The 26,347-nt window shown below is 36.8% G+C and overlaps 2 protein-coding genes across 3 annotated transcripts in view; one reads left to right on the top strand and one right to left on the bottom strand.

Annotated features, from left to right (window-relative positions):
- The window catches only part of SPRYD7 (SPRY domain containing 7), a 30,001-nt gene extending 10,880 nt beyond the window's left edge, over nt 1-19,121 (bottom strand). The window contains exons 1-4 of one of the 2 annotated variants that reach the window (XM_079137684.1): nt 18,909-19,113; nt 13,800-13,916; nt 11,280-11,446; nt 7,123-7,225 (exon numbers count right to left, since the gene is read on the bottom strand). In XM_079137684.1, the coding sequence (XP_078993810.1) occupies nt 7,123-7,225; nt 11,280-11,446; nt 13,800-13,916; nt 18,909-19,014 (493 nt within the window). In that variant the 5' untranslated portion in view covers nt 19,015-19,113. Of the gene's footprint in view, nt 1-7,122; nt 7,226-11,279; nt 11,447-13,799; nt 13,917-18,908 lie in introns of both variants that reach the window. The other variant, XM_079137685.1, reaches the window with a different exon arrangement.
- A 3,816-nt stretch (nt 19,122-22,937) lies between these two features.
- Nucleotides 22,938-25,982, top strand: LOC306659844 (dolichyl-diphosphooligosaccharide--protein glycosyltransferase subunit MAGT1). The gene has a single exon (XM_079137676.1). The coding sequence runs from the start codon at nt 22,949-22,951 to the stop codon at nt 23,954-23,956; it is 1,008 nt and encodes a 335-aa protein (XP_078993802.1). The 5' UTR covers nt 22,938-22,948; the 3' UTR covers nt 23,957-25,982.
- Nucleotides 25,983-26,347: the final 365 nt, after the last annotated feature.

Below are 26,347 nucleotides of genomic sequence, written 5' to 3' on the forward strand. Positions count from 1 at the left end.
CGAATTAATATTGTCAAAATGGCCATACTTCCAAAAGTGCTATACAGATTCAATGCAATCCCAATTAAAATCCCAATGACGTACCTTACAGAAATAGAGCAAGCAATCATGAAATTCATCTGGAAGAATAAGAAACCCAGAATAGCTAAAGCAATCCTTCGCAGGAAAAATGAAGCAGGGGGTATCGCAATACCCGAACTTCAACTTTATTACAAAGCAATAGTAACAAAGATGGCATGGTACTGGTACCAAAATAGACAGGTAGATCAATGGTACAGAATAGAGGACACGGACACAAACCCAAATAAATACAACTTTCTAATACTAGACAAAGGTGCCAAAAATATGCAATGGAGAAAAGATAGCCTCTTCAACAAATGGTGCTGGGAGAATTGGAAATCCATATGCAATAGAATGAAACTAAACCCATATCTCTCACCCTGCACAAAACTCAACTCAAAATGGATTAAGGACCTTGGAATCAGACCAGAGACTCTGCAGATTATAGAAGAAAAAGTAGGCCCCGATCTTCAACATGTCGGCCTAGGACCAGACTTCCTCAACAGGACTCCCATAGCACAAGAAATAAAAGCAAGAATCAATAACTGGGATAGATTCAAACTAAAAAGCTTTCTCTCAGCAAAGGAAACTACCAGTAATGTGAAGAAAGAGCCTACAGAGTGGGAGAATATCTTTGCCAATCATACTTCAGATAGAGCACTAATCTCCAGAATCTATAAAGAACTGAAAAAACTCTACACCAAGAATACAAATAATCCAATCGACAAATGGGCTAAGGAAATGAACAGACACTTCACAGAAGAAGATGTACAAGCAATCAATAAACATATGAAAAAATGTTCAACATCTCTAGTAATAAGAGAAATGCAAATCAAAACCACCCTAAGAGTCCATCTCACCCCAATTAGAATGGCGATTATCAAAAATACAAGCAACAGGTGTTGGCGAGGATGTGGGGAGAAAGGTACACTCATACATTGCTGGTGGGGCTGCAAATTAGTGCAGCCACTCTGGAAAGCAGTGTGGAGATTCCTTAGAAAACTTGGAATGGACCCTCCATTTGACCCAGCTATCCCACTCCTTGGCCTATACCCAAAGGATCTAAAATCAGCATACTACAGAGACACAGCCACATCAATGTTCATAGCTGCTCAATTCACAATAGCCAGACTATGGAACCAACCTAGATGCCCTTCAATTGACGAGTGGATAAAGAAACTGTGGTATATATACACAATGGAATATTACTCAGCCATAAAGAATGACAAAATTATGGCATTTGCAGGCAAATGGATGAAATTGGAGAATATCATGCTAAGTGAGATAAGCCAATCTCAAAAAGACAAGGGACGAATGATATCGCTAATAAGTGGAGGATGACACATAATGGGGAGGAGGGAAGGGTTAGTGTTAGGGTTAGAGTTAGGGTTAGGGAGGGGGGCAAGTATGGAGGAAGAAAGTACTGTATAGAGGGTAAAGAGGGATGGGAGGGGTGGGGGGAAGGGGAAAAAATAACAGAATGAATCAAACACCATTATTGTATGTGGATTTATGATTACACAAATGGTATGCCTTTGCGCCATGTACAAAGAGAGAGGCAACATGTATCCCATTTGTTTACAATAAAAAAAAAAAAAAAAAAAAAAAAAAAAAAAAAAAAAGAAGCAAATCAGCAAAGGGAGGAATTATCCTAAAGGAATTGTCAAATAAAGGAGGAAACAAGTTGTGTCAAACAAATAAATAAATAAAATTTAAAAAATGAACCAAATGACCGGGAAACCAAATCATATCTCTATAATAACCCTGAATGTTAATGGCCTGAATTCATAAATCAAAAGACATAGACTGGCAGATTGGATTAAAAAGAAAGATCCAACAATATGTTGCCTGCAAGAGACTCACCTCATAGAAAAAGTACCCATAGACTAAAGGTGAAAGGATGGGAAGAACATACCATGCACATGACTCAGCAAAAAAGCTGGAGTATCCATCCTCATTTCAGATAATGTGGACTTCAAGCCAAAGTAGTCAGAAGGGATAAAGAAGGTCATTTCATACTGCTTAAGGGAAGCATAAATCAGCAAGATATAACAATCATAACATCTATGCCCCACACAGTGGCTCATCCATGTATGTCAAACAAATCCTTCTCAATTCTGGAAAACAAATAGACCATAACACAATAATACTAGGTGATTTTAACACACCTCTTCACCTCTGGACAGATCTTCCAAACAAAAATTGAACAAAGAAAGCATAGACTGCAATAACACAACAATAATTTAGACTTACGGATATTTATAGAACATACCATCCAACCAAGAGTGAATACACTTTCTTCTCAGCAGCACATGGATCCTTCTCTAAAATAGACCATATATTATGCCACAAAGCTAATGTTAGCAAATACAAGAAGATAGAGACACTACCATGTATTCTATCAGATCATAATGGATGAAGTTAGAAATAAATGAAAGAGTAAAACACAGAAAACTATTCAACATCTGGAGATTAAACAATATGCTATTATATGAGGAATGAATAACAGAAGATATTAGGAAGGAAATTAAAAAATTCTTAGAGGTAAATGAGAACAAAGAAACATCATATCAAAATCTCTGGGACACTATGAAAGCAGTACTTAGAGGGAAATTTATTTCATGGAGCGCATTTAATAAAAGAAGTAAAACTCACAAATAACGACCTAACACTACAGCTCAAAGCCCTAGAAAAAGAAGAACAGACCAACACCAAAAGTAGTAGAAGACAGGAAATAGTTAAACTCAGAGCGAAATCAATGAAATTGAAACAAAAGAAACAATACAAAAAATTGACAAAATAAATAGTTGGTTCTTCGAAAAAATAAACAAAATTGATAAACCTTTAGCCACACTAACAAAGAGAAGACGAGAGAAAACCCAAATCACTAAATTCGGAATGAACAAGGAAATATCACAACAGACAGGATTGAAATACAAAACATAATTAGAAGCTATTTTGAAAATCTATACTCCAACAAAATAGAAAATTTTGAAGGCATCAACAGGTTTCTAGAGACATATGAATTGCCTAAACTGAACGAGGAGGACATAAACAATTTAAATAGACCAATTTCAAGTACTGAAATAGAAGAAGTCATCAAAAGCCTACCAACAAAGAAAGTCCGGGACCAGATGGGTTCTCAGCCGAGTTCTACAAAACCTTTAAAGAAGAGCTCATTCCAATACTTCTCAAGTATTCCATAAATAGAAGAGGAGGGAACCCTCCCAAATTCATTCTATGAAGCCAATATCACCCCTGATACCTAAACCAGACAGAGACTCATCAAGGAAAGAAAATTTCAGACCAATATCCTTAATGAACATCGACGCAAAAATTCTCAACAAATTTTAGCAAATCGCATACAAAATATATTAAAAGATAGTGCACCATGATCAAGTTGGTTCATCCCAGGGATGCAAGGTTGGTTCAACATCAGGAAATCAATAAACGTAATTCACCACATTAATAGACTTAAAGTTAAGAATCACATGATTATTTCAATAGATGCAGAAAAAGCATTTGATAAAATACAGCACCCCTTCATGCTCAAAACACTAGAAAAAATAGGGATAGTGGGAACATTCCTTAACATTGTAAAGGCCATTTATGCTAAGCCCATGGCTAATATCATTCTAAATGGTGAAAAACTGAAAGCATTCCCCCTAAAAACTGGAACAAGGCAGGGATGCCCTCTTTCACCACTTCTATTCAACATCGTTCTTGAGACTCTGGCCAGAGCAATTAGACAAACCAAAGAGATTAAAGGGATACGAATTGGGAAAGAAGAACTCAAACTATCCCTGTTCGCTGATGACATGATTATATATTTAGAGGAACCTGGAAATTCCACCAGAAAACTCTTAGAACTCATAAGAGAATTCAGTAAAGTAGCAGGTTACAAGATCAATGCTCATAAATCCAACGCATTTTTATACATAAGTGATGAATCTTCAGAAAGAGAAATTAGGGAAACTACCCCATTCACAATAGCCTCGAAAAAATAAAATACTTGGGAATCAATCTCACAAAAGAGGTGAAAGACCTCTACAATGAGAACTATACAACACTAAAGAAAGAAATTAAAGAACACCTTAGAAGATGGAAAGATCTTCCATGTCTGGATAGGAAGAATTAATATTGTCAAAATGGCCATACTACCTAAAGTGCTATACAAATTCAATGCAATTCCAATTAAAATCCCAATGATGTACCTTACAGAAATAGAGCAAGCAATCATGAAATTCATCTGGAAGAATAAGAAACCCAGAATAGCTAAAGCAATACTTAGCAGGAAGAGTGAAACAGGGGGTATTGCAATACCAGATCTTCAACTCTACTACAAAGCAATAGTAACAAAAACGGCATGGTATTGGTACCAAAATAGAAAGGTAGATCAATGGTATAGAATAGAGGACACGACACAAACCCAAATAAATACAATTTTCTCATACTAGACAAAGGTGCCAAAAATATGCAATGGAGAAAAGATAGCCTCTTCAACAAATGGTGCTGGGAGAATTGGAAATCCATATGCAACAGAATGAAACTAAACCCATATCTCTCACCATGCACGAAACTAAACTCAAAATGGATTAAGGACCTCAGACCAGAGACCCTGCAGATTATAGAAGAAAAAGTAGGTCCAAATCTTCACCTTGTTGGTCTAGGATCAGACTTCCTTAACAGGACTCCCATAGCACAAGAAATAAAAGCTAGAATCAACCACTGGGATAGATTCAAACTAAAAAGCTTTCTCTCAGCAAAGGAAACTATCAGCAATGCGAAGAAAGAGCCTACAGAATGGGAGAATATCTTTGCCAATCATACTTCAGATAGAGCACTAATTTCCACAATCTATAAAGAACTCAAAAAACTTTACTCCAAGAATTCAAATAATCCAGTCGACAAATGGGCTAAGGAATGAATAGACACTTCACAGAAGAAGATCTACAAGCAATCAACAAACATATGGAAAAATGTTCAACATCTCTAGTAATAAGAGAAATGCAAATCAAAACCACCCTAAGATTCCATCTCACCCCAATTAGAATGGCGATTATGAAGAATACGAGCAACAACAGGTGTTGGCGAGGATATGGGGAGAAAGGTACACTCATACATTGCTGGTGGGGCTGCAAATTAGTGCAGCCACTCTGGAAAGCAGTGTGGAGATTCCTTAGAAAACTTGGAATAGACCTGCCATTTGACCCAGCTATCCCACTCCTTCCCTATACCCAAAGGACTTAAAATCAGCATACTACAGAGACACAGCCACATCAATGTTCATAGCTGCTCAATTCACAATAGCCAGACTGTGGAACCAACCTAGATGCCCTTCAATTGATGAGTGGATAAAGAAACTGTGGTATATATACAATGGAATACTACTCAGCCATAAAGAATGATAAAATTATGGCATTTGCAGGCAAATGGATGAAATTGGAGAATATCATGCTAAGTGAGATAAGCCAATCTCAAAAAGCCAAAGGACAAATGATATCGCTAATAAGTGGAGGATGACACATAATGGGGGGGAGGGAAGGGTTAGTGTTAGGGTTAGAGTTAGGGTTAGGGAGGGGGGCAAGTATGGAGGAAGGAAGTACTGTATAGCGGGTAAAGAGGGGTGGGAGGGGTGGGGGGAAGGGAAAAAATAACAGAATGTATCAAACAACATTACTCTACGTAAATTTATGATTACACAAATGGTATGCCTTTATGCCATGTACAAACAGAGAAACAACATGTATCCCATTTGTTTACAATAAAAAAAAAACAACAACAAAAAAATTAAGCTATATTTCCACTTATTAAGTAAATGAAGGAATTACTTATATTTATAGGTTACCCATTATGTAAAAACACTAACTGAAATCAAAATTTAAAACACGCTTTTACATGCAGACACAGATGGCAAAATCACTGAAAAGTAATTTTTAGGAGAAAAGGAGAGTAAAACCTTAACTAAAAAGTAAAACACAAGCTTTGATTATTATATTATCAAATATTTGGATATGTTATTGTATACTTCTGTGACATGCTAGTCTGTCATCACCAGCACTACTATCTTTATAGTAAATTATCCCAAGAAAGTTAATAGTTTTTAGTATGACCCAAATCTAAGAATTTAAATTAAATAAGAAAACATTTTAAACTTATTAAAAGTCACACAGAAAAATCATGTTTATTGATTTAAAGTTGACAAACACAAAAAAATGAAGCAGAAATGAGTGATAAAGTCACTATTGTTATCTTTTTCTAAAAAAAGACAGACATCTTATTTTTAGAGATAAATACAAAATATGAACAAAATGATAAAATGTCTGGCATATGGCTCAAAATAATTCAAGGAGGGAGACAACTGGAAAAGTGTTGGGGGTAGTTAAAACTCTACTAGCACAAGTTGGTAAGTGTTTGAAGCTAGGGGATCGGTACATGAGGGTTCATACTAGTCTCTTCTATAGATGTTTAAAATTTTTTATAAAAAATATTTAAAGTAATTAAGTAGTATAGAATCATCTCTTAAGCAACCCAATTCTTAGAGGGACATACCTGCACACAAATGTTAGCACTTATACACCCATGGCTACCAAAAGCAAGCAATCAATATGAAACTTGTCTAGGTCACAATTTCTTTCAGAAGAGTGTTAACATTTAGGTGATTTTATAAAAGTAAAAAATGTTCATTCTACATAAAATTTTCATATCTAGTTCCAAAGTATTCTCTATAATTATATTTTCAGGTCATTCAATTCATCTTAGTAACTGGCAGAAAAAGTTCTGAAAAAAAAAAAAAAAAAAGAAAAAAGAAAAAGAAAAAAAAAGTTCCATAAATTGTAACTTTCTAGGACAAAAGGCTACATGATAAAAAAGAGAATATGGTTATTACATACTAAACTATAATCACTGTATTTGGAATTTTTTTTATCTAAGAGCCTACTGCATATATTCTATGTAAAAAGTCCTTATTAATAACTTGTCCAAACGTATGTTATAAAAGTAGTGTGAATGTCAAACAAAGGTTAACATATATCTAATAATATGAGAAATACTTTAGCTTACCATAAACAACTGGATACACTGTCCCTCGTATACCTGATGCAGGACAATGCATGTTTTTTCCATTCAAATATACATTTAATTCTACATGGTCATATGTAATACCCTATGAAGGAAAAAAAAAATTAAAAGAAAACATAAATGTTAGAAATTATGAAAGCATTAAAACAAAAAAACTAAGCATAGGGTCACAGTGGTTTCCATTAAGGGTTTACAACTGGACAGAATTCCACTTACACTGAATATAAAAATCAGTAGTGATTATGTGGGGGAAAAGTTCAGGTAAAATACCCAGAGTCAACAGTATAGGTAAAACAGCCGACAGTTTAAATCTTAATATTATTTGCATAATCTGATTTTTATACTTTGGAAATAAAGTGACATATGTGATATAAGTGCTGCATGCCACAGAGAGACTTTTTAAACTCATAAAGGAAACACTGTTCTCTGCTGGGTGCATGCCTGTAATCTCAGCTACTGAGGAGCTGAGGCAGGAGGATAGCAAGTTAGAGACCAGCCTCGGGAATTTATTGGTCTCAAAATAAAATTTTTAAAAGGACTGTGGGTGTAGTCCAGTGGTAGAATGCCCCTGAGCTCAATCCCCAGAATTGCATAAAGGAAAAAGAAAAGAGAAAACAAAAACAAAAACAAAAAAAACAAGCCCAGGTTCTCTGTAGAATTTGATCTTAAGGGAGGAAAACTGAGGTTTTGGTTATTAGGGTCTATTACCTATCGGTGTTTTCAAGTTGTAAAGAAATGTCTTATAAAACTTATTTACAAAAAAAATAATCATACATTTCTGAATTTCTCTACCCTGGCCTAAAAAATGTCCAGTGTATTATTAAGGTAAAGTTAGTATCTGTAATTAAATAATATTGGCAGCACTGAAAGTAGAAAAACAATAACACCAAAGATTTAAAACAGGGCTGGGGTTGTAGCTCACTGGCACAGTGCTTGTCTAGCATGTATGAGGCACTGGGTTCAATCAACAGCACCACATATAAGTAAATAAACAAATTAAAAAAAAAAAAAAGTATTGCCTCCATCTACAACTAAAATATACATACATATATATATAATTTAAAAGAAATAATGGAATAAAAGTATATTATTTTTATACACTACTGATGGTGAGAAAATAGTACAACTAGTAATAATAACAATTATTACTAAAATGGTGGAAAACACTCAAGACAGCCTTGGTACTTCATATGTACTTATTTAATCCTCACAAGATAGGTATTATTAGTGCCATTTTATAGATGTGGTAGCTAAAGAACAGAAAGGCTAAACAATTTGCCTGAGCTTGCACAACTAGGAAGTGGCAGAGCTGAGATTTAAATTTATTCATGTTGGCTTCAGAATACTTGTTCTTAAATCACCATGCTATACTACCTTTCTTTACAACTTTATACAATATAGTTTGGGCATCCCTAATCTGAAATCTGAAATAATCCCCAAATCTGAAACTTTCTGAGGGCTGACATGACAGCACAAGGGGAAAATTCTACTCTTGACTTTTTACCATGGGCTGTAGTCAAAACACAGGTACACTGAAAATGTTATATAAATTAGCTTCGGGCTATGCATATAAGGTACAAATGAAACATATGAATTTCGTGTTTAGACTTGGGTCACATTAAAAAGATAACTTATTATGTATATACAAATATTCCAATATCCACCAAAACCTGAGATCAGAAACACTTCTGGTCCCAAGCATTTCAGATAAGGGATACTCAACCTGAAGTTACTACTAGTGACAAAAAGAGAGCTTTCCTTTGAAGAACAGACATCAGAGATCTTTCAATTGACAAATCATTGCAAACCAAAAAGCAAAGCACTTCAAGCATTTCTGAATATGGATCAATTATATCAACTTAAAAGGTTTTTATATGTAGAAACAGATCTTACAGATCAAGTCTTAACTTTCTCCCTTTCCATGTAAGACAGCAAAGACCCAGAAAAGTCATTGTGTTAAGTGCTATAAAAGTTTCTCTTCAAATTTTATCAAAGCTAGGAATAGATTAAACAATGATTTATTAACAGTTAAGGAATACTGAGAAAGACAAGAGTATATACATTCCTTTATTTCATTTTAGTTTATGTATTTAAACATAATAATAAAGCTAACTGAATGCCCAGGGTTAGTTTTTTTAATGAAGAGGTCTGCTTTTATTTAAAAAACAAAAACCTAACTACATAACAAAAGAAAATATGTTGTTCTTTTTAAGGGACTATAGGAAATGTAGCAGTTCAGAAAAGTAGGTTGTAATCCAGGCACCCTTCACTACCCAGTGGCAACATAATCTATTTCAAGCAAGTGAGTTTTAAATCCAAGTCTCCAGGATAAAAACAAAACCCAGTACCAAAGGAAAAAATAAGGAAGAATATCAGGCAAAGTTTAGTTCAAATATTTTCTAACCTAATATTTTCTTTTATATGTTCTAGAAACTGAGTTTGATTTTGCCATGATGCCAAAAGCACATGAGAATGTTTTTCCTGTCTTATAATTCTTTCTGCTTTTCCTATGCCACTGTCAACAATTTGGCAAAATTTGTTCTCAAGTGTTTGAACCTAAAAAAAAAAAAGGATAATGTATTACTTTTTGACCTGCATATATTTCTTATTTTTTAAGTCTTTTATCAGAATGGGTATGAAAATTTAAAATGTAATTTAATAATGCTGACAGGCTGAAAATGACATTCTTAGATCTGTCAATCTGTGATATCAGTCATCTCAATGAATGAATAAGATACGAAGGCAAGAGTAACATACAGAAGTTCAGTATATTAACAAAGAAAAACATTTGTTACTGATTATTCTTTCTTATGTTTGAATTTCATCTTTTAGTGTTAAACAGGTTGAAAACCTTAACTCCAAAGATTTTTTTTTCTTTTAAGAAATAACCATTTGAACAAGGATGTTCTACATTATAGACATCTGGCAATGATCTACAAATATTAAACAGACTATTAAAAAAAACAGAACAGGGAAAGAAAGGTTTTAAAAATGGATTATGCCTTTTGTCTCCTTTTCTTCAGTCAATTTAGGGAAAAAACCTTCAAACAATTAAAAACTATCTGTTTTTCACATTTTTTTAAATTGCAGAAAAGAGAAGATTGGACCATCATTAAAAAGTTTAGGAATGTGACTCAGTAGTAGAATGAATGACTAGCATGCACAAACCCCTGCATTCAATCTCTGGTACTGCCACGAAATGAAAAAAAAAAAAAAAAAAAAATCCTATACTTTTCTTCAGTCTTTCTAAAGTGCTGTATATATATATATTTTTAATTCAATAACCTGCATTTGTCTTGTGTAGGTCATCTCACTCTTACAAACTTTCCCTCATTATTCAGATTCCTTTCACCTTGATAATTAAAGCCAGGAATCCAAGGTTCTGTGTACAAGGGTATGTTGGCTAAATGAGACCCTAGGACTCTGTTCTCAATTAAGAGCTAATAGCTTGACTCTGTGGACAGGGTTCTGGGCTAACATAGGTTGAGAAGAATTGTCTAGGAAAAACAGATGGGGTCTTTGAACTACATTTTTAACAGGTGGCTTTGGTAAAGAAAAAAAGAAAGAATTCTTAATAACATGTGACTCTTACTTTCTAAAAAAAAAAAAACCCTTTTCTACAGTGTCTTAGGATTTTGAGTACAGTTCTTTGAAGATTTCTGAATGTGGAGAAAGTTTAATTAGATTATGTTTAATGAAGATAGTCACTTCTAATTCAAAAATGCTGTAAATCTCAAACAGATGTTCATAACAAATTACGTATTAAATATCTCCAGCCTCAAAAATATCTGCAATTTTTTAATACAAGGTCAGCAAATGTTTCAAATTAGGGGCCAAGGATTCCCTAACGTGACTTCTAGAGGTAGGAAATAGTGCTCAGTAGCTAATCTGTCACTAATCTTTCTGAAAGGAAGCAAGAGCTTCTCCTGATGTCCCCGGCCAATGGCAGCTGTAGAAGGGAGAAGGCAGTGAGGTGAGGCAGTGGCATCTACATTAACTCTCTGGAAACTCTTCCACCTCATTAGATTCAATCCCCAGGCTTTGGAATCCAAATTACAAACTCCCAGGCAAAACTGTTACCTATTCAAAGCAGCTCAAGTATAACAATTTACAGGGAACAGCAGCTCTACTAGACTCACCACCACGTCTCCCTCCTGTGGAAGGCTGTTTGCTGGCAGTCTGTTTTTCTCTTCATTGTTGTGGTACAGGGCTCCATCGTTTCTCATCACTAGACTGTGCACATCTCGGCCAAGAGGAATCTGATTCAGGTTAACCTTCTGAGTTGCAACACCAATACCCCAGATTCCTAAAAATACAATAGTTTGAATGCCCCCCAAATCTGAAGAATACAAATATAAAGGAGTTATTTTAAAAGGGAGTATAAGCTGTTTTTTATTAAAAAGTATCACATTATAATGAAACTCTTTTGTTTGAATCTTCAAAAAGGAAAACCTTTTAAAAGTAGTTTGCAAAGTGTATGATCTTTTCTACAGATGAGGTACAGCCTAGGAGAAAAGTGTTGTATTGCTAAAGTTCATATCTTGACCTAGCTTTGTTATATTGGGCAAATTACTTAACTGCTGTTTCCTCATCTGTGAACTGTGGAGTCTAAAAGTACTCACTTTATAGGGTTAAGAAAAGATATAATCCAATAGAGCAACTGAAATAGTGAAAGTATTAAAAAAAAGGGCAAGTAAATCAAGTACTACATATAAAAAAAAATGCTAGCTATGACATTATTCTTCTCTTAAAAAGATTTTTTAAAATGCTACCGAGCTGGGACTATAGCTCAGTGGTGAAGCACTTGCCCAGCCCTGGGCTTGATCACCAGCACTGAGGAAAAACAACAAGAAAGCTACACACTGAAGTACACACTGAATTTAAGTGGTCTGCAGTTCTTTCAAGATCTGCCTCTCAGTGAAAGATTACTGTCTCCAGTTTTTCCATCTATAAGTGACAAATAATGTATGTTGTTAACAATATAATGGAGAGAAGAAAAATCAATAAGGGATAAAATCATTTTCTTATCAAAAGTTTAAGTCAGTGAATTAAAACTCTTGATTTAAGTTGACTTTTTGAAAGTTTTCCTCTTAACATGCCAAACAGAATACACAGAATACCTAGAATTTTTTTCTCGAACTGCTTCCTTCTCATTTTTTAATAAACCAGGAGAAATTCTATACATGGAAGGTTTAAAAACCATGTTCTCAACATATTAATATTTCTGGATTGAGTGAGGCCATCAGAAACATCTACGTCTGAACTTCACCATCCTGGCCTCTGAAGTAATCGACCATATGGTTCATCCTCCCAAACAGGACAATTATAAGAGTGACAGTAGGTGCCAATACTAAATTCACAGGATAACACTTGCAGACAGGATTCTACAGTCTCCTTACTCCTAAAGAACTGTGCATAGCTGGGTGTGGTGGTTCATGTCTATAATCCCAGGGGCTCAGGAGGCTGAAGCAGGAGGATCACAAGTTTGAGGCTAGCCTCAGCAATTTGTCAAGGCCCTAAGCAAGGGCCCTAAGTGAGACCCTGTCTTAAAATAAAAAATAAAAAGGGCTGGGAAGCATCCCCTGGGTTCAATCTCTGGTATCAAAACAATAACAAACTAAACAGAACAAAACAAAACAAAAAACCCAAATGTACAAAATTGCCTCAAGCTTTCAATACAGGATCAATGCTATAAACTCCAACAATCCATTTATTTTCAGGATATCATTAGGGATAGGATCCCTTACAGAAAATCCACATAAAAAGTTTTATTAGATTTAAGGCTCAAATTACTTAGTTCTCTTGAGAAATAGGTATGTTATGCTTGAGAATATTATAGTAACCAGAGACATTTTGCAGCCAGTGAGTTAACAGATGACATATTCAGATTTATTACAGTCCCTTAAGAAAAATCAGTATTGAGGTTGGGGATATAGCTCAGCTGGTAGAGTGCTTGCCTTGCAAGCACAAGGCCCTGTGTTCAATCCCCAGCACCGCCAAAAAAAAAAAAAAAAAAAAAAAAAAGAGAAAGAAAAATCAGTATTTAAAACTAATATGGAAAACAAGATAGGCAAGATGGTACACACCTGTAATCCTAGCTACTTGGGAGGCTGAGGCTGGAGGATTGAAAGTTTAAGGCCAGCCTCAGCAATTTAGCAAGACCCTGTCTAAAAATTAAAAAAAAAAAAAAAAAAAAAAAAAAGAAAAACAGAAAGAAAACAAGGCCCAGAAGTATATTCATATTATTTTATTTTATTAAAGGAATTGGGTAATAGAGGATTCATTTATTCCTACTCTTATAGAGTCCTATCATATGCCTGAGCAAATAAAATGATGAATTTCAAAACCCTATATAGTGCTAATATCTTATATTTACTCAGCATATCCTGTCCTTAAGACCCTTTCATACTTTTTCTCACTTTCTGTGAGGAAAAGAAGACAGCTCCTGTAGTGCCCATTTTGTAGAAGAGAAAACTGAATCTAATTTAACAAATTCGACTATTTTAACCAGGATCACCCAAGGAGAAATGGAAGACTCAAGTATTCTAAGAGTTTGAAACTTTTTCTTATTACCTCCTGAATCTTTTTCATATATTTAAAATTACTTTTAATATTTAGAACAATTAGGACTTGAAATAGTAAAATGCCATTATACTAACCTGTAGACTGGATTTTGAATTCAAAGTAGCTTTTGTTTTGATGTAAAGGTGCACTGGCTAAACAACCTCCTGTGCCACATATTCTTCTTCCATTTTTTACAATGACAACATCTGTTCCTAAACAAAAAATGCAGATACTACATAAAGTTTTGTATTAATTAGGGTTATTCTGTTCACTTGTAACACTTAGTCCACAAAAAATAGGGATGTTATAAGTACTCTGAAATACAGGAATACCCATCAATTACTTTAAATACTTAATTCACTGTGTTACTACATAGAGGACATTTCTATATACCATTCATTTGTAGCTATAAGTCTTGGTTAATTAAGTTGTTTCAAATAAACTATAATAACTTTGTATTTGTGCTGAATATTTAAAATACTTATAAGGTAGAAAGAGACTACCTCATTTAGGTTTTGGCCAATAAACAAATTTGATGATTTCATAAATCTTTTTAAGACATAAACACAAGAAACTTTAGCAAATTAGTGCAATTTTTAATTCATTCTATCCAGAAAATCTACTAATACCAACAATGTCTACTAAGGACAAGACACTATACTAGTGTGTCAGTCAAATAAGCAATGAAGAGTACACAGAAAATGGAAAGGAACACACATCTATGTTGAAAGAGCTGACACTGAAAAATGCTCCTTTTAGGATCTTGAAAGGTTTTTTTAGATAGCCACTGTCCATTACATAGCTGTATGTAAACAGATCTGAACATCAGTAAATACTATTTCTTGTCATTGAAAATTTTAGTTTAGCTCAAATAATATTTATAGATAAGAGCAAGAAAAAGGCTGTGTCTTCATATGTGACCCCACTACGGATCTGTTCAGAAATTTGGTTTAGGAAAGCATGTATATCAAAGAACATGAAGAGAAAACATAATTCTAACACGTAATAATACATCCTTTAAACACAAAGGGATGTGACTCCCATGGCCTATGGCCAATATTGCCACTCCACTAGCAAAAAGTGCAAAAGCCAAGCACATTTAGGTATTAGAACTGTGTGGAACTCCTCTGGAAGGGTTAAATAAAACTACAGTTTTAGAAGGCTGAATTTATATTTAAAGAAAAATTATGTGGGACAAATATATAAGAGAAATGCAAAAAAAAAAATCAGATTCTATCATACTTCTAAACTGGTTGTTTTAAGAGAGATACTCCTTAAGGTTAATACTTCGATTCTATCGTATGATTATTAAAAATACATTAACATTAACATCCATTATTTTGTAATTAAAAAATGTTAAGACCAAATTCAGGGAAAGAATCTTATAATTTGTATCTGACTACCCTACATACATTTTTTTTTTTTTTTTTTGGTACCAGGAATAGAACCCAGGGATGCTCAATCACTGAGCCATATCCCCAGTCTTTTTACTTTTTATTTTTGGAACAGGGCTTTGCTAAGTTTCTTAGGGCCTTGCTAAGTTGCTGAGGTTGGCTTTGAACTCGCTATCCTCCTGCCTCAGCCTCCCAAGTCACTGGGATTATAAGATTGGGTCACCACACCTGTCTACCCTATATACTTCTAGTAGCTGCAAGTGGAGAGCATTCTCCCTGATGGCAAAGACCCCACAGTGTTTGGCATCTAGTGGACACTCAGCAAATTTGTTCAATTAATGAATGAATAAGCTGCTGCTAAGCACTTTATAGAGGACTTGTAGCATCTGCTTTCCCTTTCCGGATATACTTCCCTCTGGGATCAATCAGTTCCAAGGAAGCTGACTTAATCTCTATCTTCACGGTACAGCATTTGATCTAGATTAAGTCAATCAGTAAAATCCAATTTTTTTTGATCACAGTGATAATTCAAGAGTGGCTATGTGATCCAACAAACAACAATTAGAGAAAGTGTCAGGATTTTTGTAGAGAAGCATGGGATAAAAACACTTTCATTCATCTAGGCCCCAGTTACTCTGGAGGCTGAGGCAGGAGGATCAAAAGTTCTAGGCTAGCCTCAGCAATTTAGGGAGACCCTGGTCTCAAAATAAAAAGTAAAAGAGCTGGAGATATAGCTCAGCGGGTTCAATCCCTAGTACCATAAAAACAAGACAAGACACTCTCATTCTTGCTGTATTTGAGTGAGGAAGCCTACAGCCCAGGCAGTTGCTTCAAGTGATCTTGGAAGTTAGTCTTCAGGAACAAACAGAAGACAGAGGAAATAAATGAAAAGAAACCAAGTTCTTGGCAGCACTGAGTTTTCCTGAAGCCAGTGCTCCCTTAGTACTTTTCAATTACAAGAACTAATAAATTTCCTTCACTATTTAAACAATTCTTAGAGTTTTCACTACCTGCAACTGAAAGCATCCTTATAAAACATATTTCCAAAGATTATGCAAAATAAATGGTATTTTCTTTTTCTTAACTGGCATGCTCTGTGGTTCTCCCACACATACTAAAACCTTCTAATAACCAGCTTCTATAATATATAACTTATATCCTGAATTTCATCCTTGCTAAGTTAATGGAAATACAAGACTTTCAAAACAATACAGTCTCCCAGGCGTGGTGGTGCATGCCTGTAATTCCATCATCTTGGGAGTCTGAGGTAGATCAGAGGTTCAAAGACAGCCTCAGCAACTAAGCAAGGCTAAGTGCTGGGAATGTGGTTCAGTGGTTAAGTGCCCTTGGGTTCAATCCCTGGTACCAAAACAAAACAAAACAAAATAATATAGTCTGCTCTTGGAGTTGGAATCACAGAAACAATTCTAAACATGATATTATTCTCTTATTTCAATTTTTTAAAATCTCCACAGCATTCTGTTAGGCACTGATATGTTTTATACATAAAAATGAATATATTCAGAGAACATTCTGGGTTGTTTGTGAATCATTAGGGAATTATTTTAAGCTTATTCCATTTCTCTTTACTAAGTAAAAAGATACTCCAAATTTGGATCTATGCGATATGTGTAGTTTTGGAAAATCAAGTTCAGAATATCATAGAAATGTGGCCATAGAATATGTTTCAGAGCATTAGAAATTTTCAAGCATGTAACATTTCCTTCTAAGTAGTATTTATGGGAGACATTCATTTCTAAAAAGTCAATCATAATTAAAAGCAGCAAATAGGGCATCAAAGAAGATATTTACAAAAACTATGCCACAAAAATTCCAAAAGAGGATCATCATCAAAATAAGTGACAACTCTGAAAGAGGTATCATTTAGATATGATATGTATGGACTATTTTCTTAAAAAAAAAAAAAAAAAAAATCAAAGCCAGGCACATGGCATATGCCTATAGTCCCTGCAACCCAGAAGGCTGAGGTGGGAGGATCCCGTGAGCCCAGGAGTTCAAGACCAGCCTGAGCAACATAGTTCAACCCCACTTCAGAAAAAAAAAAAAAAAAAAAAAAGCAATTATAATCTTTAGGTTATCTACATAACACATTCAAATACATGCACATTGGTTCAGTGTACTGCTCCTATTTTTAAATGAAGATCAACTTGTGCTTGAAACTCTTCTTTTAATTCAACAACTCTCTCCTCTCTTTTTATTCAAGTTCTCAAATCAGGCTTCTTTGGGATTAGAGAACTTGAATTTACTGAAAGACAAGTTTAAAAAAAACTTCCATGAAAGCAGAAAATTTGGGAATGGGATCACTCTATTTACTTAGCAGCTTCAAGGGACTGGACATAGTTGGCAAAGGCAAACAATGGAATGAGTATAAGTGATCTGTTTCCCCTAGAGAAGATAGATGCCAGAGAAAAGAAATGCTCTAGGGTAGACTGCTGGGATTCAAGAGTCTGACAGGAGAGAAAGGAAGAAGAGCTAAGGCTGCACCTAAGTTCCAGGAGCAATATATGGTTGTCTTTTACTATACTGCCAATAGTTAAAACAATGTCTGCCACTAGTCACTCAATGAACATTACTTCAGCAAATCAATAAGTGAAATAGAAATGTTTTCTGAGAGAACTACAGGATCTGAATATCCACTGTCTATAAATAATGACTGATAAATAACTTAGATATTTATCGTATATACTGAAGTTCTGCACTACATGTGAGAGAAACTGGAAGTTCTGTAATGCCATCCATACAAGGTAGTAAACAATTATCACATACAGTATGTGCTATTGAAATATAATGGAAAAATGGTTCCAGAATTATAAAGAATTATAAAACTCTTCTGAGCAGAAGAGTTTTGCTATACATATTAAGAATTGTATTATTTGTCATTGTTTTGCACTGTACACAATGAAATGAAGAAAAAATTAAAAGGGCATAAGTATATTTAGACTAAAATAATTCATAAGAAGGCAGTATTCTAACTAAATTCATTATATTGGGAAATCTCTCCTGCTTGGACCATATTCTAGAAGCACTGAACTATATTGGAAAAACCTAAAAAGAAGTAGTAGGTGGTAAAAGAGGCTGCGCAGGGGAGAGGAAAAATGTTAGATGAGAAGTTACGAGGTGATTTGTAACTGGCAGGAAAAAAACACAGAAGCAAAGAAGCAAAGTGCTGATTTATTTTGCAACAGCCTAACCTGTTGGGATGAGGCCAGTTAGATAAAATTACAGTGCTTCCAACAGTGACTAAGGGAGAATCCAGCAAAGGGAGGTTTTAGGTGAAACAGCATGTTCTGACTGAGGTGCGACTTCAGGCTTCTGCAATCAGCCTTGTTTTGACTTTGGGAAGAGAGGGAGGATTACTCCAAAAAACCCCAAGCTTCATCCTATACGCGATGGGGCTAAAGTGAAACAACCGACTGTCAGGGTAGAAGAACCATCCTGGAAATGTGAGATCCTGACAGGCGCGCCATTCAAGAACGCTGTGGAGGGCGCCTCCGCTCCCCTCGCCTGGGGACACCTGACACCTCAGCAGGAGGCAACTCGATGAGCAGGTCAACACACCCACTCGCGACGCCAGCCAGAGACGGCTGCGTAGCCTTGGACCCAGCCCGGCCTGAGGGGAGGCGCCGGCGGCAGGCGAATTCCGCCAGACCATAGGGTGTAGCGAAGGCGTCGCCGGGCGAGGCGGGGTCGGAGGGCTGGGCGGCGCGTGGTCTCCCCGACCCCCGCCTTGCCCCCAGCTCGCCACCCCCAGCCCGGGGCCGTTGGGTATGGGGAAGCGAGGGCCCTTACCCATGTGCTGCGTGTCCAGCTGCACAGCAGGCATCTCTTTCAGAGGGATGTGGCCGGTCCCGCCGTCTCTGCAGCACCGTAGGCAGCACAACACCGAGGCGGCCATCGCGCGGGGACCACCGCTCCGCCGCCGACGCCACCCCTAGACCGCAGCTACACCGCCCCTCACCGCGCCACCCCGCCTCCCGTCCCCGCCCGAGCGCAAGCGGCTTATGAGGCGCGGAGGCCGGCACAGCGACGCCTCTGGCCGGGAGGCGCAACGCAGGCGGATGCGAGCTGGGCCTGGAAGGAGTGGGGTCGGCAGGCGGGGCCGGGGAGGTGGGCGGGGTTAGTGGCGTGACGGGAGGGCGGGAGGCGGCGTGCGCCTGCGCATCGGGTGTTTCCCGCCCCCCCGCCCCGGTTGTTTCACGCCCACTCCGCCACCGCGGACCGGTGAGTGAGACTGTCCCACTGCACTATCGGGGGCTCTTGCATAAGGCGGGTTTGGTTTTCTTTTTTTCTTTCACTTTTTAAAGATGGGGTCTAGCTGTATTGCCCAGGCTGGTCTCGAATTCTTGGGCTCAAGCGGTCCTTCTGCCTCAGTCTCCTGAGTAGTCGGGACTACAGGCACGCGCCGTCGGCTGGGTTGGATGTTGTGTTTTTAAAACTGTGCCTTTGTGCTCCACCATTATTTTAATGCGCGAATTGACACAAACAGGCCTGGGGGATGGGGGGGCTAATAAAAGTGAATCCCGAGGTTTCTCTCAGCTCACCCAGGCCTGAGTGATCTGTGCCTCCAAGGAGAGCCTCTGTACTTCTCCAGTGGCTGGTTTCCGAAGAATTTCAGAACGTCCTAACTGACGAACATGGTGCCAGGATACAATGCCTGTTGGTGATTGTACTGTGGTTTACAACCGGGGCCCTTTGGAGGGCCCCGCTGCATTTTAGGTTCAGAGACGTACATTCCCTGCCCCTTGGTGCTGCATGATCCGGGGCGTACAGGAGGCCACCTTAAGAGAGGCCCACTGGGGCGCGGCGGGAGGGCGACTCTTGACTGGCCTCTCCCAAGCTCACCTATCAGGTGCACTGAAGATTCCGAGGAAGGGAATCCTGGAAGCTGTGGGAAGGTTGCTTGGTCTCCTACGGAACCCCTCGGTTCCTCCCATCGCTCCTTATGCTCCTTTCTTCCACGTAGAAGATTATGTGGCTGTCACTTGTCATCTTCCCCCTTAGACCATTCTTCTTTGGTAGATTTTACACCTTCATATACCACTTGGCATCTGGAGATGGTCTGGGGAGGCCTCTAGAATTAACCGAGGGCAAAAACCTGTTCGAAGATCAGATTTCCATCCTGAAGGTTCATCAAGATCTAGGAAAGGAACTGTACATAAATTTTCACTACTTAAGTAATGGATACCCATATATAACTTTTTAGTCACCTGAGTACAAATATCCTTTATGGAGGATTTTTATCCACTGAATAAGGGAAATTTTTCAGGCCCCTGAGTCTCTTTTTCTATATATACAAATAGTAGTTTCATTACAGTACTAAGGGAAATTCCAAGTTTTGTACTTTGAGATTTAATTCCCATAGAATTGATTGCCAAACTGAGGGTTCCCACCCTCACCCCACTCCCCTGCATATGGAGTATGTTCTTGGTAATAATTTTACACATGAATTTTTTTTTTTAATTGAAAACCTTGACCTTTCTGGAAATTTTGTGATTTGTTTTATTTTGTTTGTTTGTTTTTGTTTTTCCTCCTCCAGGGGGAGGAGGGTACTGCATAGAATGTTGGAGAAACAAACTTTTTTTAGCCTTTATACTCTTTTCACATACTTATCTAACTGAATTTTTGCCAGGTTTGAAGATCAATATTATCCTTATTTTGTGGATGAAGAAATAAGCTTAGAGGAATTAAATAACTTGTGCATCTTCAGATGGATGAGAAATATACAAGGTAGGATTTTGAACTCACTAGGCTGACTCCTAAGCCTTTGTTCCATCAGATCAGATTCTGAAGTTTTAACTTGTACATTTCCATTCTCCATAAAACAGTCATAACTCGTGTATAGACAATATATAAAACAAAATTAGTTGTAAGGTAAAATTTTTGTTCAGAAATATGATTAAAAGTAGTGTATACATTAAATATATATTAAACATTTAGGCCATTCAAGTCAGTAACATCTTCAATGAAAAGCCACAGTAGTAGATGGCAGTGAATTGGCCCTTAATGTAGAGAGGCAAAAGCGCCATAGTCTTTTCTGATTGGAAAAGTAATTTGCTGGGGCACTGCCCACTGCACTTTGCCCTCCTGTCACAAGTCAAGTGTACTCAGCAGAACTAAGCAAGCAAAACTGGTTAGATCCTGAAACAGATTCCCTGTCTTGGCAGATGAATGCCATCCATGAGCTCTTGGACGTTTTTCTTCATATTTCTGGGATTCTATTATCCTCTCTTTATTACTTTCGAATGAGTTATCCTTTCTCTTTGGAAAAAAAAAAAAAAAAAAGCACAGTCTTTCACAGCTATCACTTTAACAATCACGAAGCCTACAAAATGTTTCTTAATAGTTAGCAGGTCATTTATCTAAGTCAAAAGCAATAACAGAGAATGACTACTGGGGGAGAAAAGTTTGCTTAGGTGACATGCCAGGAAACTGATAGGACAATAATGTACAGCATATATTTCACAGTGTAGTTTATCATCATACTCAGGATTTTCTTTAGTGAATTTTATGGCAGACAGACATCTTCCATTCACACTCTGTACTGGGTCATACAAAATGGTTTCTTTCATAAAAACTTGTTAATCAGTTATTAAACCAAACATTTTTTCTTATTGTAATCTAAATCACATTTTTAATACCTTAAAGTCATAAACGTTACAAAAAACATTCCAAAAAAATTGATCTAGTCATTATTATAGTTTGGAGAAATAATAACTGACATTTATGTAGTGCTTTCTATTGCCAGGCACTGATCTAAGTGCTTTGTATAAACTAATTTAATCCTGTAACAACTTCGTGAGGGAAAAGCTATCTTACACTTTATAGAAGAGAAACTGAAAGGAAGTAAAGACAGAAGATGTACCCAGTCACATTCAGTGAAGGATGAAACTGAATTCAAAACCAGGAGGTCTAGCTCTTGGTGTGTGTGGGGTGTATGTATGTGTATGTGTGTGTGTGTATTTATATATATATTTCTTTCTTTCTTTTTTTTTGTGTGTGTGTGTGTGCTGGGGATTGATTGAACCCAGAGCCTTGTGTATGCAAGGCAAGCCTTGGGTGCTATATTTAGGAATACATTTCTAATTTTATTTGCTTCTTTCTAGTTCCTTACCTCAGAAATTGACATTTAAATGTACCTGGGATTGACCTGGGGATGTAGCTCAGTGTTTCAGAGCACATGACTAGTATGTGTGAGGTCCTGGGTTTAAGAGAACAGTACTAAAAACAAAAATAAACCAAAAAAAAAAAAAAAATGGTGTTAATTGCATACATTTAATCTGGATTGCTGAATTATAAATTGTGTTACCTACTTCAACAACCAAAAATAAGTGAGAAAAGTAACACAAGAACTCTGTACTTCCATAGACTGCCATTAGTCAGCTTGCAGCTCTGCTCTGTTAGCAGCCCCTTTGAACTGTTTGACAGGACTGTCCTTCAAAGGGTGTTTCTAACTATTTGAAAGAAAGGATATTTAGTACTTTATTTGCTAAGACAATTAAGCCAGGTAGGAGACTTGGAAAATACTAGAGATTCAGCATTAGAAAGAAAAGAGAAGATGGTGTAAAAATAAAGGAATTTGAAAAAAAATATACAGAAAAATAAGAAGGATCATGAATAGAGCAAAAACTTTTTTTTATATTGAAAAAGAAGAGAAGCTGGGCATGGTGGTGCATATGCCTGAAATCCCAGTGCTTTGAGAGAATAAGGCAGAAGGATCACAAGTTCAAAGCCAGCCTTAGCAATTTAGGGAGCCCTAAGCAACTTAGTGAGACTCTGTTTCTAAATAAAAAATAATAATAATAAAAAAGAACTGGGGGAGACAAGCGAACATGGCAGCCCGTAGGTGGTTTTGGTGTGTGTCTGTGACCATGGTGGTGGCGCTGCTGCTCATTTACGAGATTCCCTCGGCGTCTGCTCAAAGAAAGAAGGAGATGGTGTTATCTGAAAAGGTTAGTCAGCTGATGGAGTGGACCAATAAAAGACCTGTAATAAGAATGAATGGAGACAAGTTCCGTCGCCTTGTTAAAGCCCCACCAAGAAATTACTCCGTTATTGTCATGTTCACTGCTCTCCAACTTCATAGACAGTGTGTTGTTTGCAAGCAAGCTGATGAAGAATTCCAGATCCTAGCAAACTCTTGGCGATATTCCAGTGCATTTACCAACAGAATATTTTTTGCCATGGTGGATTTTGATGAAGGCTCTGATGTATTTCAGATGCTAAACATGAATTCAGCTCCAACTTTCATCAACTTTCCTGCAAAAGGGAAACCCAAACGGGGTGATACATATGAGTTACAGGTTCGGGGCTTTTCAGCTGAGCAGATTGCCCGGTGGATTGCAGACAGAACTGATGTCAATATTAGAGTAATTAGACCCCCAAATTATGCTGGTCCCCTTATGTTGGGATTACTCTTGGCTGTTATTGGTGGACTTGTGTATCTTCGAAGAAGCAATATGGAATTTCTCTTTAATAAAACTGGATGGGCTTTTGCAGCTTTGTGTTTTGTGCTTGCTATGACCTCTGGTCAAATGTGGAACCATATTAGAGGACCACCATATGCTCATAAGAATCCACATACAGGACATGTGAATTATATCCATGGAAGTAGCCAAGCCCAGTTTGTAGCTGAAACACACATCGTTCTTCTGTTCAATGGTGGGGTTACTTTAGGGATGGTGCTTTTATGTGAAGCTGCTACCTCTGACATGGATATTGGAAAGCGAAAGATAATGTGTATGGCTGGTATTGGACTTGTTGTATTATTCTTCAGTTGGATGTTGTCTATTTTCAGATCTAAATATCATGGATATCCATACAGCTTTCTGATGAGTTGAGGATTCCAGAGATATGTAGACACTGCAGTGATGGAAATTGAAAAAATGAGAAATGTGTGTGTTTGAAAAGAAGAATGCAGCTTGTGTATTTTGTATTACCTCTTATTTTCAAGTGATTTAAATAGTTAATCATTTAACCAAAGATGTGTAGTGCCTTAACAATCAATTTCTTGTCAAAATCATGAAGTACTTGGAAATTATTCTCCTTTTAACCTTCCCTTCCCAGTGAATTTTATGGAATTTTTAATTTTGTAGAATTAAGTACATTATAAAAATTTTAAAACTACTACTTCATTTTAATTAGAAGAAAGCTCAAAACTACTTTAGTTAGTTACTTTTAGTTACTTTTGGTCATCTGGTTTTATATTCTTTCATCCAAAGATGGGGAATGAAAGTTGTGACCAGGTATTCCCACATAGGCCTGTTAAAGATAAACTGCATCAGAAAGCCATTCTTAGCTTTTCCATCTTTGCATGGATGTGTATATTTTACAAACACTTCCTTCTGGGTCAAGAAATCATATGTGCTACATGGTCTAGTGAAAATGCAATATGATTCTTCAGCATACAGGTCTAGCTTTTAGAAAGACTAGTCTTCCTCCTACATTTTTTTCTACTGAAATACAATGCTATCTATGCTTCTTGACAGCTGTAGACTTTTAAAGTATCTCTAAATACAGGATCATGATTTCTGTATGAGTGTGGTGTTAACTACCTTGTATTTGGAAAGATTTCAGATTCATTTTATCTCCTTAGTTTTATTTAAGGTGGTCCATCTCTAATAATAATATAGTTTAGTGATAAAAATCTGTGTAATTTATAACTGGTCTAAAATGTTTATGAAGTATAGAAATTGTCATTTATTTCATTTTTACCTAACAAAAAATAGGCTCAGTTGTATTTAGAAAAAGGGCTCCCTTAAAATAGGAGAAGAAAATTATGAAATATTGAGTTGTTGCCTGTGTGTAGAAATTGTTTTGTGAGAGCTTTCTGTTTTTGTTATTATTTTAGCCTTTATTCTCTTCCTTTAAGAAAACAAGCGAAGCTAGTATTGTCACATGTGCCTGTCCCAGTAATTGGAGGCTGAGATGGGAGGATCATTTGAGTCCAAAAATTCAAGGTCAGGCAGGGCATGGTGGCACATGCCTGTAATCCCACCAGCAGCTCCAGAGGCTGAGGCAGGAGGATAGACAGTTCAAAGCCATTCTGAGCAACTTAGTGAGGCACTTAGCAACTCAGCGAGACCCTGTCTAAATAAAATATAAAAGGAGCTGAGGATGTGGCTCATTGGTTAAGTACCCTTGGGTTCAATCCTCAGTACCAAAAAAAAAAAAAAAAAAAAAAAAAAATTCAAGGTCAGCCTGAGCAAGATAGTGAGTCCTTATCTCAAAAAATGTAAAGAAACAGTAAAACTAGGATGGATTTTGTCTGAATTTTGTTTTTTTTTTTCTGACAGTAGAAATAACCATATGTGCTAACCAAATTTCTGTGAGTTATATTTTCGTAGCTATCATTATATCTAACTATAGCCCCCCCATACTCATGAAGAATAGCCTAAAATGCCACTATTATGAAAGTTTGAGAATTGTAATTATGAAAAAAATTAAAGAAATCTTGGCAGTATTAAGAAGATACTGTGGCCCTCTCCTGCTATTTACTCTCTAACAACCCCCCCCATGTTGTCTAAAAGTCTTATATAACAGGCTGAGTACAGTGACTCATCCCTCTAATCTCAGCATCTCAGGAAGCTGAGGCAGGACAATTGCTAGTTTTAGGCCAGTCTGGACAACCTCATGAGACCCTGTCTCAAAATAAAAAGGGCTGGGGATGTAGCTCAGTGGTAAAGCATCCCTGGGTTCAATCCCTATTACTCCCTACCCCTGCTGCCACCACACACACACATACACACACAGACTTAGAGTCTTGTGAAAAGAGATGGATATACTTGCCTCTGAGGAAAGGCTATATGTGAGTTGTTTTTATTTTGTTAGTAGATTTGGTGGATGGGGGATACTAATGATCTTTTATGGAGCCACTTTTTATTAATTACTCCTCTGTAAATTGGTGGTTCTGGATTCCTTATCTGCTGTTCTTGTACTTGTCTCAGGCCAAATAATTTATGCTGTGATTTCTTATGAGACTTGTATGAAGTTGGCCCTAATTTTCACAGATTGACCAGGGAATACTACTGCCATGTAATCTATATAGCTCCAGATAATTTGCCACGGTCATTGAAACAATGACAGTTTTTTGGTATTTCTTTTGTCTCCCTTTAAGAGCACATTCTCCTCTAAGGAGAAAGTAAGGGGAAAAGTAGCATTCTGGCTAAAATCTGTGGAAAGCAGATTTTCTACACTTAAAGTAGTATTACATTGGTGGAAATTTTGAAATT

This window comes from Sciurus vulgaris (genome assembly GCF_902686455.1).
Source record: "Sciurus vulgaris genome assembly, chromosome: 4".
NCBI classification, from domain to species: domain Eukaryota; kingdom Metazoa; phylum Chordata; class Mammalia; order Rodentia; family Sciuridae; genus Sciurus; species Sciurus vulgaris.